At 37.8% G+C, this 16,917-nt stretch overlaps 2 protein-coding genes across 8 annotated transcripts; one reads left to right on the forward strand and one right to left on the reverse strand.

Annotated features, from left to right (window-relative positions):
* Positions 1-268: 268 nt before the first annotated feature.
* Positions 269-11,372, forward strand: LOC131329803 (putative disease resistance protein At4g10780). 7 transcript variants are annotated; one of them, XM_058363175.1, is made up of 5 exons: positions 269-1,366; positions 3,515-3,599; positions 4,176-7,071; positions 7,867-7,966; positions 10,917-11,372. In XM_058363175.1, exons 1-5 carry the CDS (start codon positions 897-899, stop codon positions 10,930-10,932), a joined length of 3,567 nt encoding a protein of 1,188 aa, XP_058219158.1. In that variant the 5' UTR covers positions 269-896; the 3' UTR covers positions 10,933-11,372. The 7 variants fall into 7 exon arrangements, with proteins under 7 accessions (XP_058219158.1, XP_058219157.1, XP_058219161.1 ...); XM_058363174.1 differs by lacking the exons at positions 7,867-7,966; positions 10,917-11,372 and having other exon boundaries at positions 4,176-7,674; XM_058363180.1 differs by lacking the exons at positions 7,867-7,966; positions 10,917-11,372 and having other exon boundaries at positions 1,325-1,421; positions 3,515-3,603; positions 4,176-7,674.
* A 3,432-nt stretch (positions 11,373-14,804) lies between these two features.
* LOC131329380 (protein SMALL AUXIN UP-REGULATED RNA 12-like) lies at positions 14,805-15,750 on the reverse strand. The gene has a single exon (XM_058362476.1). It carries the CDS (start codon positions 15,720-15,722, stop codon positions 15,228-15,230), a length of 495 nt encoding a protein of 164 aa, XP_058218459.1. The 5' UTR covers positions 15,723-15,750; the 3' UTR covers positions 14,805-15,227.
* Between the last annotated feature and the right edge of the window lie 1,167 nt (positions 15,751-16,917).

Below are 16,917 nucleotides of genomic sequence, written 5' to 3' on the forward strand. Positions count from 1 at the left end.
AGTCGTAGAATCAAATATCTCTTAGGACTAATCAACGAGAGCCCTATAGTCAAAATTTAATTATAATTGAAATTGAAAAGACAAGGGGTAGGTAGACTGCATTTCCGTTTGCCTCTTTTCCGTCAAGTGAGAGGTTGCTTATGTGGCAGAAGTCTGACACTTTCAATTGGACAAATTTTAATTGGTAAAAGGCACCACCTGTTAAAGATGAGGTGTTGCCTTTGGGCCAATGAATAATTTCTCCCCGTTGAGGGTTTTTGACACTTTTGTGTGTGACCTGGGAGATTGAATTTTTGGTATGATTGTCGTTTGGAAATTGGCAGAAAAGTCGTGGAGAAAGGATGTAAGAATACCTTTCGGTTGACCGAGCAAGCAAAACTTGGTTCTAGTTCTCATCCCTAACCCAGAGCGCCTCTCTCTCTCTCTCTCTTCTCTCTCAAAACCCCTGGTCGCCTGTTCTCATTCCTTGATTTCCTTCTGATCCCTGCCAAATCTTCTTTAGATCCTTCTATGAAGATGTTCAGTTGTTTAAAAACTCTTGTCTTGTGTATCAAGGGTGAAGGGGGTAGGGGTTGGGTGTGGGTATGCCTTTTTGGTTTGTGGTAAGTGGGACACATGTCGTCGTTTGAGAGGTAGGACAAAGAGCTTGGATGGAGGGGTAGGAGAGAGGATCCGAGTCCCGATCGCCCCTCTTTCGATCCCCATCTCTGTCCGAGTCCCGATCGCTTGGCTTTTCTTCGTTTTTTATTTCCGATTATTACTTTCATTTATCCAATTATCCCCACGCATTATCAAAAAAAACCTTCCCTCGAGTCTCCAACCAACAAGGACACATATATGTCTCCGCTTAAACAGTTTGATCGGGTAACGTAGCTCAAGCTATATATGCATTGTCGATGGCTTCCACTTCGAATCCTTTTTTTCAACTTATGTACGACATTTTCTTGAGCTTCCGGGGCTTAGACACCCGTAAAAAATTCACCGATCACCTTTACAAGGCTTTGAAGCTAGAGGGCTTTCGAACGTTCAGAGATGACGACGTGATCGAGAGGGGTGAGAATATCAAATCCGAGTTGCGTAAAGCGATTCGGAACTCGAGGATGTCCGTCATCGTCCTATCGAAGAACTACGCTAATTCGACGGCATGCCTGTTTGAAATCCGGACAATTCTCGAGCACCGGATGGAGTCGGATCATTGGATTTTGCCTGTGTTCTATGAGGTGGATCCGTGGGAAATTAAGGAGCAAGCCAAGAGTCTGGATTTCAGGGAAAAGAAAGTTACTGTTGAGGAAGTGAAGGGATGGAGGGCGGCTCTTAAGGAGGTGGCAAGTATGGCTGGGATGGTTTCCCAAAATCAATGTGACGGGTAATTTGGAGTTACTCAAATCCCTCAAATAATCATGACATTGTTGCAGTTCTTGGTATATCAAATTACCTTCTACGCATAAATCATGACATTATGTTTGTCGATATCTCTGGTTGCTAATTGTACTTTGTCATCAAATTTTACTTATATAGCCATACGCATATTCATTTTGGTGAAAATCACAATTGCCTTTATAGTAAATGAGCTCAAGTGATGTAGTTAACATTATGAAATATGTATTTATGGATGTAGGTTAAAGCAAGCAAACGACATAGCAGTGAATTACATGAATTTTTTTTTTCCATCAAGAATGAAACTTGATTAGCTACATTGGGTCGTTTGAATCTCGAGTATGTCACATCACTGCCATGTCGGATACCGTTGGCATGATAGAGCTCCCTGGGTTTGCCACATGAAGGGATCTTGACATCGCCCCTTGTCTAAACAATCTCATAATATTAGCACCTTGAAATCTTATACCAACAGTTGTTAGGAATCGGACCAAGGTCGCCCAACAAAAAGGAACCTTGCGCTGGATCACTGTGGTTTGTTGCCAAAACTAGAGTCCTTCAGATTTCTCACCTCTGCCTTGACCGGTCAAAGAGGGAGAGGATTCTCCAAATTAAGGATATCTCTACCATAGATCCGGAAGGCACAGATTCATATTATTCTGGCATCACTGCCCCCATGGGCTCGAGTCTGCAATTATAACCTTTTGTGTATAGTCGACAATAGAAAACGGGCGAGTGCTTGTCCACTCTCAACTCTCAAGTTCCACAACGGAAATGTGAAAGGGTGCGAGCTGGTCTCACCTCTTTGGTCTGAATTTGCCAATCTGCTATAAGAGGTTTCTCTCTCTCCAAGTTAAAAAAGTACTCCCATTTCCAACCAACCATTAAAAGCTTTATGACCCATGTGTGGTGGTTGTAGTTCTAGTCCAGCCCTTTTCGGCGATTGTGTTCCATTTAAGACTCTTGGCACATTTTTCAGAAGGCTCACAGCTTGTTTGCACTAAACCCTTGGAAGGCTCTTGATGGTGTGAAAAACTCATTGAGATTTAAAAGCCTTTTCCTTAGCAGTCTGCACAGGTGAGTGGAGGGAAATTAATCCTCTACTGTTGACCAAATCCTTGAGTTCTTAGATCTTTTTGACATGCATAGCTCTGTATAGGGCCTCTCTTTTGTGGCCTTCGTTTTATATATTAGTGGCACCCCTTGATGCCTTCTTTAGTATACTCTTTCTCTTACTTGTGAAATAGGACTAGCGAGGCAGGCTGCAGGCTAGGCCGCGGATGTCATTCAGCCTATTGGTTTAACATTTGCTAGTTTTAGATAAAATAGTAGACATGTTTGGTGAAAATTTAAGCACTGACATTTGTAAAAGTGCTCTTTCCAGAATCGTGCTTCGCTATAACTGCTTTCATTACTACTCCCTCCATCCCAAAATGTTGTTTGTTTCATTTTTTGGACGTCTCTAAAAATTGTCTATATCTTTTAATTTATAATATTTTATATATTCAATATAGATCTTGTTTGATAGATCTCAATTAATTTTTGTAAACAAAGATTTTGAAATCATAAAAATTAAAAAAACATTATAGATTGTGAGATATGGACAATTTTTTGTGAGTCCCAAAAAGGAAACAGACACCACAATTTGGGGCGGAGGTAGTACTTTTTTGATGGGTTGTTTGGGAGTGGAGGTGTTATTGAACGAGACACAAGATGATTTAGATTAATCAAATAAATAAATTGAATAAATGATTACATAGCACCAATTAAGGTGAAGGTGATTTGGATATATTGCATTGGGTTTTATGGTTCATGGTTTTGAATTTGTTGATATTATTTTTTCATATGTTTGTGTGGAAATATTAGTTTCATATTTCGTCCCATCTTGGGTTTGGCTGTTTGTACGTGTGTAGAGGGCAAAAGGGGTAAGGTCAAAATAGTAGTTTCATACAATCCATGGACGACGAACAGTAAAGTGTAACTCATGCTTCATAGTATAGATGGAAAAGAAAGGAAGAATAGGCCTAAAACGTGACAAGTAGTCTTTTGTTTGGATATCTGCATGGAAATTCGATTCTTCGTTTGAAATCTTGTCTGATATACCGTGCTTCATTTCCATTTTGAATTGAACTTTTAGGTATGAAGCCAAATTCATTGAGAACATTGTTGGTGTACTCAAAAGCAAGCTAACCGGCAAGCACCGAAGGGTTGGCGGCCATATAGTAAGTATGGATTGTCAAACCGAGTGCATTCATCTTTGCTAAAAGATAGGTCAACCAAAGTTGGCATTTTTGTGATTTGTGGAATGGGTGGAATATGGAAGATGCAATTTCTAAAGTTGTGTACAACTCCAAGCATGGTAGATATGATGCTGCTTGTTTTCTCCCAAATATTAGAGAAGTTGCCATTGGATCAACTATTTTCATTAGCTGGCCAACAAGATTGGTTTCTTCGAGGAAGTTAAATTATCGAACCCACTAGGTTCAAGAGTTTTCTTTTTGTCAAAAGAACAATGATTCAACTCATGTTTCGGGAATATGTAGCTCTGTGTTTTTTTAAAATGCTAATGGTTGAATCCTAGAATTGTTGTGAAGGGAAACAATCAAATGTAAAAATAATATATTTACATGTATTGTTAAACAGCATAATTGCTACAAGTTCATTGTTACGTTTCTTTCTCTTGCCTGTGTTTTCCAAAATAGAATGAAAATTGCTTTTGAACATCGTCAGAATTTTATTGACGTAATCGTCATGATTTTGCCAGTGACCACAATCCTCTCTTATTTCTTTGTTTGCAGGAACTCGACAAAAGCATGCAAAATCTCAAGAGGAAGGTACAGTACTTGAGCAGTCAAGAGAATGACATAAATGCAGAAATTAGCAGGGCAAAGCGCCAGCCATGGAAAAGACCAAAGAAAGAAGTTGAAGTTTGGCTCAGAGATGTGCAACAGTTGAAAGACGATGTGCAAAGACTTGAGCAAGAAGCAGTTGGAGAAAGGAATGTTTTCTCGCATGCATTGTTGGGAAAGCATGTCGTCGAGAAGATTCAAGAAGTGTCAGAACTTCAAGAAAAGGGCAGAGTTTTTAATGGTTTGCTGATTGATGAACATCCAATTGGTAGATTGTTCATTCCACTGACGAAAGATTTTGTTCAATCAACAAAAGCAAGGAACACAGAGAACGTTTGGGAATGCTTGATGAATGACGAAGTTGGACGGGTTGGCATTTACGGAATGGGGGGTGTTGGCAAAACGACCATTATGAAGCACATTCACAATCGCCTTTTGGAAGAAACTGGCAAGTTTGATAGTGTTTTCTGGGTCACAGTATCTAAAGAATTCGACCCTCTGAAATTACAGAAGCGCATAGCTAAGGCACTGTATCTTAATCTTGTCGATGACGAGGATGAAACAATAAGAGCATCAGAATTATATGCAGCGCTCTCCCAAAAGAAGTATGTCCTCATCTTAGATGATCTATGGGAAGCATTTCCACTGGATAGCGTTGGTATTCCGGAACCAAACAGATCTAACGGGTGTAAATTAGTGCTAACTACGCGGTCGTTGGATGTGTGCAGAAGGATGGACTGCACAACTGTCAAAGTGGAGCTTCTCACGGAGCAGGAAGCACTGACTCTATTTCTCAGCAAGGCCACTGGTCATGACATAGTGCTTGCTCCAGATGTGGAAGACATTGCTTGTCTAATTGCCAAAGAATGTGCCTGTTTGCCGCTTGCAATTGTTACAGTAGCTGGGAGTTTGCGGGGATTGAAAGGAACGCGTGAGTGGAGAAATGCATTAAATGGATTGATAAGCTTGACAAAAGAGGTCAGCGATGGTGAAAGGGAGGTTTTTGAGCAACTGAAATTTAGTTACAATCGCCTAGGAGATGAAGTGCTCAAAGATTGTTTCTTGTATTGTTCCATGTATCCTGAAGACCATGACATCCCTGTGGAAGAGCTCATAGAGTATTGGATTGCTGAGGGATTAATCGGTGAGATGAAAAGTGTAGAAGCAAAGTTTGACAGGGGTCACACTATTTTGGGAAAACTAACAAGTTGCTGCTTATTGGAGAGCTCTACTGATATATGTGGGCAAGAATGCCTTAGGATGCATGATTTGATCAGAGATATGGCTCTCAGAATAACAGCTAGTAGACCTCGATTCCTGGTAAAAGCTGGTGAGGGACTAGAAAGTGTACTTTATGAAGACTGGCTTGAGGATCTTGAGAGGATTTCCTTAATGCACAACGATATATCTGAACTTCCGATTAGACCACCTGTTTGCCCTAGGCTTACCACCTTACTTTTGAAGACAAATAACTTATCAATGATTCCGGAATCTTTCTTCACCAATATGCGTAGTCTCGTGGTATTGGACTTGTCTGATAACCAAATACAGTCGCTGCCAGAGTCCATCTCCAACTTGGAGAAATTGCATGCACTAATACTGGGGTATTGTCCATCACTAGAGTATGTGCCGTCACTGGAGAAACTGATTGCACTGAAAGTGTTTAAACTGAATTCAAGTCTGATTGACGATGTACCGAAAGGTATAGAAAAATTGGTTAATCTTAGAGAACTTGACCTCTCCTGCAATGCAAGACTAGAGAAGTTTCCCGGCTGGATGTTACGCAGGCTCTCAAAACTCCAATACCTTCGAATGGATGAGACAAGTGTAAAAGTGTCGGCAGAAGATCTACTGTGCTTGAGGCAATTGAAAGTTGTCAGTGTCCAGTTTCAAAATGTACAGGAGCTTACCAGGTATGTGACTTCTCAGCAATGCCAAGGGTTGGAGATGTACCGTCTTGTAGTCGGGAAAAGTCTTCTCGAGGGTATCAATACCAGTTATGAGACTTCTCAGCATTGGTTGGAGTTGTGCCGTTTTGTAGTTGGGAAAAGACTTCTTGAGGGAGGGTTTGTCGGAAAAGAAGTTTGTATCAATACCGAATCTGAACCTTTTGGAAGTGAAGTAGATCAGCTAGTGCTCCCCAGAAACATTGGGTCCTTTGAGCTTCAAGGATTCCACAATCTCATTAGCTTATCAGCTCCTCCATCATTGAAAGATGCCAAAAATTTAACAAAATGTTGTGTAGGAGGCTGTAGCGGGTTAGAATCCATCTTTTCATCATCATCCTTCTCAGAGGACGGCCATATCTCTCTAAGAACCGTAGAATCATGTTGTTTGTTTGATTTACCCGACTGTAGGGTACTTTTTGATGGGCTCGTCCCACCACACAACATAACCTTTAACCTTAAAGAATTGTGCTTCAGACGATGTCAGACCATAAAGAACATTTTCCCTGTCGAGCTATTGCAGAACTTCCCAAACCTCAGTCGTCTTGAAGTGGATAGTTGCGAGAATGTGGAAGACATAATAGTAGGAGAACAAGCGATGAGTGAAAGGGGCCACCATCGAGAGGATATAAACAAAATCACACTTCCAAGACTCCAGAACGTAATTCTAGGTTCCCTTTCAAGATTGAAGAGCATATACACTGGAATGATGGTGTGTGAATGTCTGCAAGAATTCAAGGTAGTTAATTGTCCCATGGTAAGGAGACTGCCTCTTTCTCTGGACATGGATAGCAAGCAAGCAACAGCACCACCTATCATTGAGGGAGAAGAAGAATGGTGGGAATCTCTGGAATGGGATGAACCCCATACCAAAACCATTCTTGATCTATGTTATAGAGGTAAATATCGTTATACCATGTCAGGTTTGACATATGGTGAATCACAAGTAAATTATATTCGGTGCAAAATTCAACATTACAAATTTGGTGTTCCCAGCGGAATTGCTTGGTGGCGTGGCCCCAGTACCTATTTCATTGGTGTAGTGGCTCCCCAGCTCTTTTGAGTTGTGTTAATTTAACCCAATATTGATCGGGCTTTGATAAAGGGATTTGATCAATAACCCCTGGAGGCTGGAGAGATCAATAATTTTCCTGCATCAAGTATTTGTGCTTTTTGGCATCAAGTACTCGTTATAGTCCAGCAATCCCAGCCTGCCATACTACCAGGCTGGAGATTGCTTTAGTTGCTAGAGTGTGTCTAGGTTTGAACATATTATCTATTCAATCTAGGAAATTGATTTCTGCACTCCTTTTTGTTTTTTAATCATGTGAATTTACTACATTGTCCCTTGATGTGTGAAAAAGTGAACTAATGAAGGGGTAAAAGATTGGTAATTTGACATGAATTAAAAACAAAAAAAAGAGTGTGGATGGTAAAAAGAGGAGTGCAAAAATCAATACTCTTCTATCTATTCTTTATTATAAAGGGAGAGCAACTTTTGGTGTATTCACATTTCCCTCTCCCCAAATTGCCACAAACAAAATAAAGATTTTACTTTAAAAAGTAACCTCCGCACCTATTAACTGGAAAAGTAAAATAACCAAACACAGTACCCCACGTTTATAAACGATGTGCGGTTACAACTTACACACGTCTTATCCTGATCTCAGTTATTTTCTCTCCTTTCTGTATAGCAAATTTCGAACATACACGGTCGCAAAAAGCTTTGAACATCTGTCCATCCAGTAAAGTCCAAGAGCTGATCAATGCTTCACACAAAATCCAACTAATCAGGTACTGAGAATACTTTTGCATTTCCCTTCTGGTATAGTACGTCAATACTTTTCTGTACATGTACTTTAGCATTCCCCTCCCCCCCTCTCTCTCTTAATCCCTCCCTTCCTCCGCCTCTTCTGTTTTGGTCGAATGGGGATATCCCACCCAAGTGAAATCTGAGGTTGTGTTGAAAAAAAAGGATGCAACTTTGGTTAAAACTGAGGCTGTGATGATAAAAAAAAACCGTCGATTAGTAAACTTTTAAAACATTTTGATAACCTTTTAACCTTTAAATTTTTTGGGTTGATAAAAAATTTGAGGCTGTGTAATAAAAAAAATCCGTCTTTAAGACAGTTTTTAAAACATTTTGACAAAAAACTGAAGTATAAAAAATTAGTTTCATACCATCATCAATTGTTAGTAACATACATCATTGGGTCTTCATAGATTACTAGAGGCTGGGCCACGTGCTTCTAGGTCGAATTATGATAAATATGTACAAACTTGATAAAAATATGCACAACAATAGGTCAAAAGTTATTGATGTGCTTATTATAGCCTTATTTTATCATAATTTGCCTTGCATATGCATAGCGTGTGCCCCAACTGCTAGCATGGAATATAATTTTAAGTAGCTCCAATGAAATAGAACTAAATTGTTTATTATCACTAAATTGTTATGACTGTCTAAAGCATGGTTCAGTCATTGTAAGATGAATCAAGCCGATCTATCTTTGTTGGATGATGCTATGGTGTCCCCGGTCATTTTGGGGACACCGTAATTTTTGGCATAACTTTACCATTAGGAGCATAACTAAAATCAATTACAAGCATAACAGAACCCAAATAAGGCATAACCGAGGAATATCCAAAAAACCAACCAAAGCATAACTAAACCCAACCAAGGCATAACAAATAAGTTATGTCTTGCTATGGTTTTGGTTATGCCTTGCTATGGTTCTGTTATGCTTGTAATGGGTTTTGGTTATACTCATAATGATTTTGTTATGCCAAAAGTTACGGTGTCCCCAAAATGACCGGGGACACCGAAGTCATTCCCATCTTTGTTTATTTCAACTACCTCATAAAGCCAGCCCCATTTGTTTTTACCTTGTCACATATCATTTCTTGATATTAGCGAATGAAATTGTAGCTAAGTTGAATTGTCTGGGATTACTTATTTTTGTACTCTTGTTGGATTCCTTTTCTAGATTTTCCTGAGGAACTTTTTCTTTGAACTGCCTTTCCTGAGGAACTTGATGTCGATCATTGTATGTGTCTTCTGATTCGATTGATCTTAATAAATTGCTTGACGAATCTGATGATGACCTTTTGTCTAAGTATTCCTATTCAATTGATTGACCTATAATGCACCAACACTCCTAGAGGTTGCCATTTCGGCATGTCCGGACACATGGGGGGACACGGCTAGAAACTTGTCCGATACACCATGTGGCGTGTCCAATATTTTAAATTAATTTTTGGAGTGGGACACGGTTGGGGACACAGGGTGACACATGTGGAACACGGATGGGTAACGATGGGGACATGGCGGAGGTGCATTTATATATTTTTTTGTAATTTTTTCGGGGGTAAATGTGTAATAATTACATAAAGTTTTGGATTAAATCGTCTTAAACCTATACGAAAACCTATATCGTCTGATTAAAACCCTAATCGGGGGATTCAAACGCCAAAGTCTTAGTCCCAAGCGCTCTAGGGGGAGTGTAACAAGGGGTCAGGGGCAACTCTTAAAAGAGAAGAAGCATGCAGGAATAGTCACAATTACGAGTCACGAGTAGGAGGAGGTGGTAAAGATACTCATAAGCTGGGACTAGAGACAATCCATAGAGCTATGATTCTTTTGTGACTTCCACATTTAGTCGAGTCCTAAGAACATTGACGACTCCTCTCTCCTCTCTCTCATAATAAAATCTCCTCTCTGCTATCTCACAATCAAAATCTGCTCTCACAGACGACTGAGCAGCTGCAAGCTCCTCTCTCTCTCTCTCTCTCTCTCTCTCTCTCTCTCTCGGTATGTTTTGGTCACATTTTGCAATTTAAACTTGGAAAAAAATTGAAAAAAATATTTATAAATAAATAAAGATACACGTGGTGTGTCCGACGTCGTGTCTGTATTCCCATTTTTTAGAATTCTCGTGTCCATGTGTCCGTGATACATAGATTTCAACAAATTAGGTAAGTGACCACCTACCACATCTCCCATATCCTCTTTTTGGAAAATGCTTTAAACATTTGATGTTTGAAATCTCCAATTCGGTGTTATGAGAATTAGCTGTTATAGTACTTTCTTGTGTTTGTACTTGGCGAGGATGAGACATGAGAATTCCCATAAACATTGGAGATTGACATTATTATTTGTGATTCGGGATTATCTGTTTAATCTATACTATGTCAAATAAAAGATTATAAGTTCAATCTATGACAAATTATCCTGTTAGCCCTGTGGATTCGCACCTTTTGATCAAGATAGACGTTATATGATTTAGATCCTACGTATCAAGTATTGACACGTAAAATTAGTTTCTTTTGGCCTTGAAGTAACTAACTGTGGTTTTTGTCCCACGGGCTCATATTGCCGTATCCAGATATTTAGAAATGCGTGTCAAATATTGGAGTTCTGAATTTTATGTATGGAATTATCTAATTCCTTTGAATGATTGGGGTTTAGTACGGGAATGGGACTTCTGAATACTATGAGTTTTTAAGGTATATGATTACAGAACTTACATGTTTTTTGAATTATTGACAACTAAAGTGCACATATGACTTATTCTGTATGCATTAGCATTAAAAAAAAAAAAAAAAACCTAGATAATCTTTGTCGTTTCCTTCATCGTTAATCTTCGCTGATTGAACGCTACTCATTTTTTCTTTTGCTTGGCCAAACAAGTTTTGTCGATAGTTGCTTATTGGATTGGTTGTCTTGCTTGTTTCTTAATTACAGATCCAATGGATGGTGATGCACGGGTTATTCTCCAGTTGGAGGGTTAAGAGTAGAAGCTAAGTTCCACCACCCAACTCATCTTCACTTGTCTCTGTGTTCAGTTCTTAAGTCGGGTAATTCATTGGGTTTTTTCATGATATTTGTGGGGGTTCTCGATCTCTGATTCTCCGGATGAGTGGCAATAAAAGGAATCCGCTAGGTCTAGCTCAGTTGGCCACTTTTGTACACTCCTAATTTCTCCTCTTAGAAAGGCTTTTCATTTCTTTCTTTGTTTCTTCCCTTTGATGAACTTATTTCTTGTTTTTTTTTTTTTTTGGGACACAGATTTCTTGTGTTGATTGAGTTGTTGAGATTGGCTATGTTGGGATGTAGTGTCTTGTGATTTGTACTTTGTAACTCAGATGTAAATTATCTCTCCTATCGATTGACCCAAAAGAAGAAGGTTTATTTGTATTATAGAGTATTAATCATGTGAAGCAGAGCAATCTATCCAAAGATTGACCTGTTTGAAAGCAGCAGAGCAATCTGTAGGTTCTCCGGCGTTCCTTTTATCACGGTTTTAACTAAGAACTGTGATTGAAATTATCTCCTTTTATCAGAGCATCCACAGTAGAATAAGCAAATATGAATAATCGAAATATGTCATAACAGATTTTGATTATCAATTTTGAGGTTGTTAAAGTTAGCAATGTAAAATTTCATATTGGTGTTTTTTTTTTGCCCATAATTAAAACCAATGGGCCCTCCAAATTTTTTCCCTTCATTTCGCGCATATTTTTTTTTGAAAAAAAAAACTGTTTATTAAACAGTTTTTGAAGAAAAACAAAAAAGTTGTATAAAAAAAAGTTTTCAAAAAAAACAAAACAGTTGTGTAAAAGAAATAATTTTTCGAAACAAAAAACAGTTTTTCAAAAACACATTTTGTTCACTTAAAAACTGTAAATACAGTAGTTTTGAAAATTTAAAAACTATAAAATATAATTTTTTAAAAACAGATTTTGTGTAAGAAAACAGTTTTGAAATCTCAAAATCTGTTTACCAAAAAAATAGTGTTTTAAAAGTTGTGTAAAAGAGTTTTGAAATTTCAAAAATAGTTTTTCAAAAACACACTTTATTTACTTACACTTTTTAAAAATTTTGACAAAACAGTTTTTTTGTTAAAAAAAGTTTTTGAAAAAAGCAGAAAAAAATCTGAAAAATTTGGAATGATAGTGTACTTGATTGAGAGAGGAAAAATTGAGAGGAAAAGTTTTTGAAAACATTGTTGAGAGAGAGAGAGAGAGAAGGGAAGAGAAAATGTTTTTGTGTAATGATAGTATACTTGATTGAAAAGGGAAAATTTTGGTTATTGGCAAAAGGTTGCTAGTTTTAATTATTCAAATGCTAAAATTTGATGAGTTGGTAAGAGGTTGGTAGATTTGGTTATTTTAATGTGAGCATTTTTTTGAGCAAACATTGCTAACCTAAGCAACATTTTGGTTTTGATTATTTTACTGTGGATGCTCTTACTGTTTTAACTAAGAACTGTGATTTTAATCATGTATCAATCACGCTTTTTGATATTTAATCACGGTTTTGGATGTTTGTAATCACATATCAATACCGTAATTGTAAGGACACATTTAATCATGGTGTTAAAGGAAAACCAAGATATAATATCAGAAAAGATACCCGCATTCTTGTGTTTTATTAGGTAGATGTTTTTTTGACTTCCGAATCGGAAACGAAATAAGAAAGGGAGGAAGATTATAACACAATAATCTATCTCATGCCGTTCAAGAAGAAAAAAAAATCTCATCGTAAACTCAAAACAATACCAATTTTTTGCTTACTATTCTCGGGCACGTGAACGCGTGCTATTAAATTCAAACCATGGACGATTATTACAAATTATAATGCCCGTGGAAATGGTTTAAACCTGTCAAATATATTTGGTTCAATTACGTAATTTCTCCAATCATTGATGTCATCAACTTTTTGCCGGTCAAAAAAAAGGCCATTCACTTTGTTAACGGCATTTGAATTTTGTCAGTAGATTTTCCAAGTTCTTCGATTCATTTGCAATGGTCCTAAAATTAATTAATTCCTGAGTTCTATTCATGGGAGATTTAGTGATAAGTCTACTATAAATATTTTATAAGCTACAAGTCCACAACCTAAACCATAGGATATCCTATAAAAGTAAATAAAATCATGAACTGTATGAAAGTGCCTAAACTACTAAAACTCTATAATAAGAAAGTGCACTCTAAAATCCTATAAAAGTGCTTAAACTCTAGGGTACCCAATCCTATAATAAAAAAGTACGCCCTAAAATCTTATAAAAGTGCCTAAATCCTAGAGTATCATATCCTTCTCTAGGGTACCCTAAAATAGACTTGAGACGTTATAAAATTAATAGGTAGACTTATGGGCTTATGAAGTTTACATAATGGACCTAAAACTAAATTTCTATTCATGGCCGTCTCTAGGCTAAGGCTCATGAGGCGCAAGCCTTAAGCCCCCCAAAAATGTCCAAAAAATTAGGGCCTCCACTTGTTTTTTAGTACCTAGTATATAAGATCAATTTTTTAACTCATGAATATGTTTTACATAAAGCGCAATCCTGTGGTAAAAAATTTGAACGGAGGAAAAAACAAAAAAGCAAGAATAAAGTTAGATCACAGGACGTCCAGATTACTGATCTTTGGGAAAATTATTCAGTTTGGTGAGTCCATCATTAACATGAATGCATCTTTTTCTCTTAAAAGATAATTCACATTGCAAACAAACCCAACGAACTGACAAAGAAGGAAATTACACATTAAGTGATAGAATATTAAGGGTCTCATTTTCGAGAATTGTCTTCGGCCTTCGAAATCTCAGAGCCGGCCCTGTTTCTATTTATGGGTTTTTTTGAAACCTACTATTTCTTTCATTTTGTGATATTATTGGGCCCACTGGCCTCAACATAGTTATGGTTCATAAGTTGCTTGAGCCCATAAGAAATCGTGGAGCACCGTCATATTATAGGACATGCATGCATATACTGCCTTATACTAGTGTATATATTGTTAAACGTTATGCATGTTCGATAAGCGAAAAAAGAGCTCATTGAATTTGTACCGAGCAGCAATGATTGGCATACGAGATGAAGATCATACCAAAAGTAAAAATAATATATAGCATGGTTTCATTCAAGGTTTAGCTAATACAGTATCAAGTCAATCTTCCATATGAACAAAAAAGAGGAGAGAAGATGCACTAATCATTTATTAAAATTTTGTCCGTGATTATTCGAATTGTGTGTAAACTGGTTCAAATACTCAATTCGGAGGGGGAGGTAACTTCGGCTCATTTTTTAATTAGTAGCAAAAAAAAATAAACGAAAAATGTTAGGTATACAATCACTATTCAAATATCCAGCCACATATCTCTTACTTACATGCGAGTCCCATATGTGGGACTCACGAGTATGTAAGAAGAGTGTGGTTGGAATTGGGATCGGTGGGTGTGTATGTAGTATTGCTGAAAAGAAAAAAATCACTTGGGCGTTGTAGGCATTAAAATAGATAAGGTGCGTATAAGTGAGCCCGAACACCAGAGTTATTCGGAAAAAGAATACGGACGAATCAGGTCCTTTTTTTTTTGATCCAGACGAATCAGGTCCTTGAAACAGAACAAATGTCCTTGTTTGAGTCCCCCTGCCTTTCACATGAGCTGCTTTCATTAATCATAACTCCCATAACGGCTACCATGATTCCAACCAGCACTATTAGAAAAAGAAAAAGAAAGATTCATATACTAGCTGAGAACATGTTCAACAAATCATGGACCATTATTCTTGAATTTCTCTACGCTAAAAAGTCACCGAATTTACCAAAGTTAATAAAAGATGAAAAGAAAGAGTGATCCATCAAATAATCTCGTGTTCGCTTGCTATCCAGCTGCAAATTACAAGACACACACTCTCTCTCTCCAATCCGATTCAAATCCGGGATGACTCGACAGTCAACTCGCTCACCCATTGGCCATCGCTTTTAATATGACGAGACTCAGCTCCGTACTCGATATTAACTACTTAGTATTAAATATTACAGTTATAGTAATACCCAATAAAATCCCCAATTAATTACCTCCTTATTTAGTATAGACGAAACAAGTACAAAAAGAAAATTTTAAAAAGAAAACCCCACCAACTCACCTTTATTGGAATTGGTTAGTAAAACTCCCTCCCATGAATTTATGTACCCCTAACTCGGGTCAATCGGCCGAGTCAAATGACCGCAAACTCGCCACTTTATTGGAATTGGTTAGTAAACCATCCACTCTTTACCAAACAGGCTTATCGGGGAGCTCATTAAGAAGCGGTCGAGATTCGGGCCAGAACTCCAAATTGGACCGGGCGTCAATACGGCACTTTTGGAAATCCTCAAGGTTCGTGAATCGGGCTGATTTACCAGATTCTGTCCTGCCCAAGTACCCCAAGAGTTCTTCAAAGAGGACTTCGTCGCAGGGAATGGCCAATGGTCCTGAATTGGCGTACCCGTACTCTTCTTGGGCTTGGTCCAATAGCTTTCCGAAGGCTGGGTGGTTCAGGTACGTCGTGCGCACCACGAATCTTCTGCTACTGGCGCCCACGCAGACCGTCAAGTGTCCGGATGGCACGTCTGCCAAGTGTCCAGATGGCACATCAGACGGTGTCCGCCTGGCAGCTGTTGAGGCTTTCTTCCGCCACCGCTTCAGCATGTGGTGGAGCCTCACAATGTGGCGGATTTTGTTGCTCGACAACAATTTTTCTCTTGAAAGTGACGGAAAAGAGATCATTTCTGTTTGGTACGAGAGAAAAATGAGTTTGATTTTGAGAAATGGGAAGGAGGAGAATTTATAAGATTTGTGGTAATTGATTGGCCTTTGTTTTGGTGATAATTACAATGAGATGACATTTTTGTTCCTTTCTAGTACATTTTTAAAATGCATGTGATTTGCTGGCTACGTTATTTACTTACTTTTGCCACTGATGCAATTACCCAAAGGAAAAGAATTATACTTACAAAGCTAATGCTACTGACGCAGGTGGATATGCATAGATTCGAATACGGAATATTTGCGGGATTATTCGATGTGTGGGTTCCATATTTATTGCGCGAAATCCCGTATACTGCATTAAACGATTTTGTATCTCTACAGATCGATTGCATCCCTACTATACTATTCCGGAAAGAATTTGACAATGTTTGCCAAGTAAATGGCTCGTTTGTTAAGTGTCTAGTAGCTTGTCGATCGGAGGAAATTACTTTCAGAAAAAGAGTATTGAAATAGAATAAGGGAAAAGAAATGCTAGGACTAGTATTTTCTTTCCGAAAATTGCCCAATTGACAAAAGAATTTGGTAAAGAAATTCAAACCTGACTGTCAAATGTGAATAAAAAAATATACATCGAGATGATCTTTCTTTTTCCGAATCACGAATCTTGTAACGATCCGAATTTTTGACCCAATTTTTTTTAATACAAATTTATATTTTTAAATTCCTAATTCAATAATTAATTAGATTGAATAATTAAAATATATTATTATGGGTATAATTGATATTATTTGCATTATTGTATAAGATATGTATTTAAACTTTAGATATACAGGGAATCAGTGATTCATATTCATCTCTTATCTTTTCTATTTAAACCCTAAGTAGAACTCTATTCAAACTAACTCTCCACTTCTCTATCTCTCATCCTATACATAAAAGCGTCCAGATACATTCTCACCTTGTACACACATGCGTCCACATACATTAGAATTGAAACACCCCCCCCAAATGTGGCACTTGTCCCTTATCTTTTTATCATTATCAGTATCACTTTCCTTCCTCATTCCACCACTTCTACACTTATCATCTCACATTCTCACTACTTTATTCTCTCTCATTATACATACCCACATAATCCGAAAATTGAACACCAGTATATTATTTCACTCCCAATTTTATTGTTGAGTCTAGAATAGAGAGAGAGAGAGAGAGA

The sequence above is a fragment of the Rhododendron vialii genome, chromosome 6a, assembly GCF_030253575.1.
Source record: "Rhododendron vialii isolate Sample 1 chromosome 6a, ASM3025357v1".
Taxonomy (NCBI): Eukaryota; Viridiplantae; Streptophyta; class Magnoliopsida; order Ericales; family Ericaceae; genus Rhododendron; species Rhododendron vialii.

Excerpts from the sequence above, each read along its gene's own strand:
- LOC131329803 (XM_058363174.1), top strand. The coding sequence starts at position 897 with ATGGCTTCCACTTCGAATCCTTTTTTTCAACTTATGTACGACATTTTC. Across the intron at positions 1,367-3,514 it reads TCCCAAAATCAATGTGACGG|GTATGAAGCCAAATTCATTG; the intron begins GTAATTTGGAGT and ends TTGAACTTTTAG. Across the intron at positions 3,600-4,175 it reads GAAGGGTTGGCGGCCATATA|GAACTCGACAAAAGCATGCA; the intron begins GTAAGTATGGAT and ends CTTTGTTTGCAG.
- LOC131329380 (XM_058362476.1), bottom strand. The coding sequence starts at position 15,722 with ATGATCTCTTTTCCGTCACTTTCAAGAGAAAAATTGTTGTCGAGCAAC.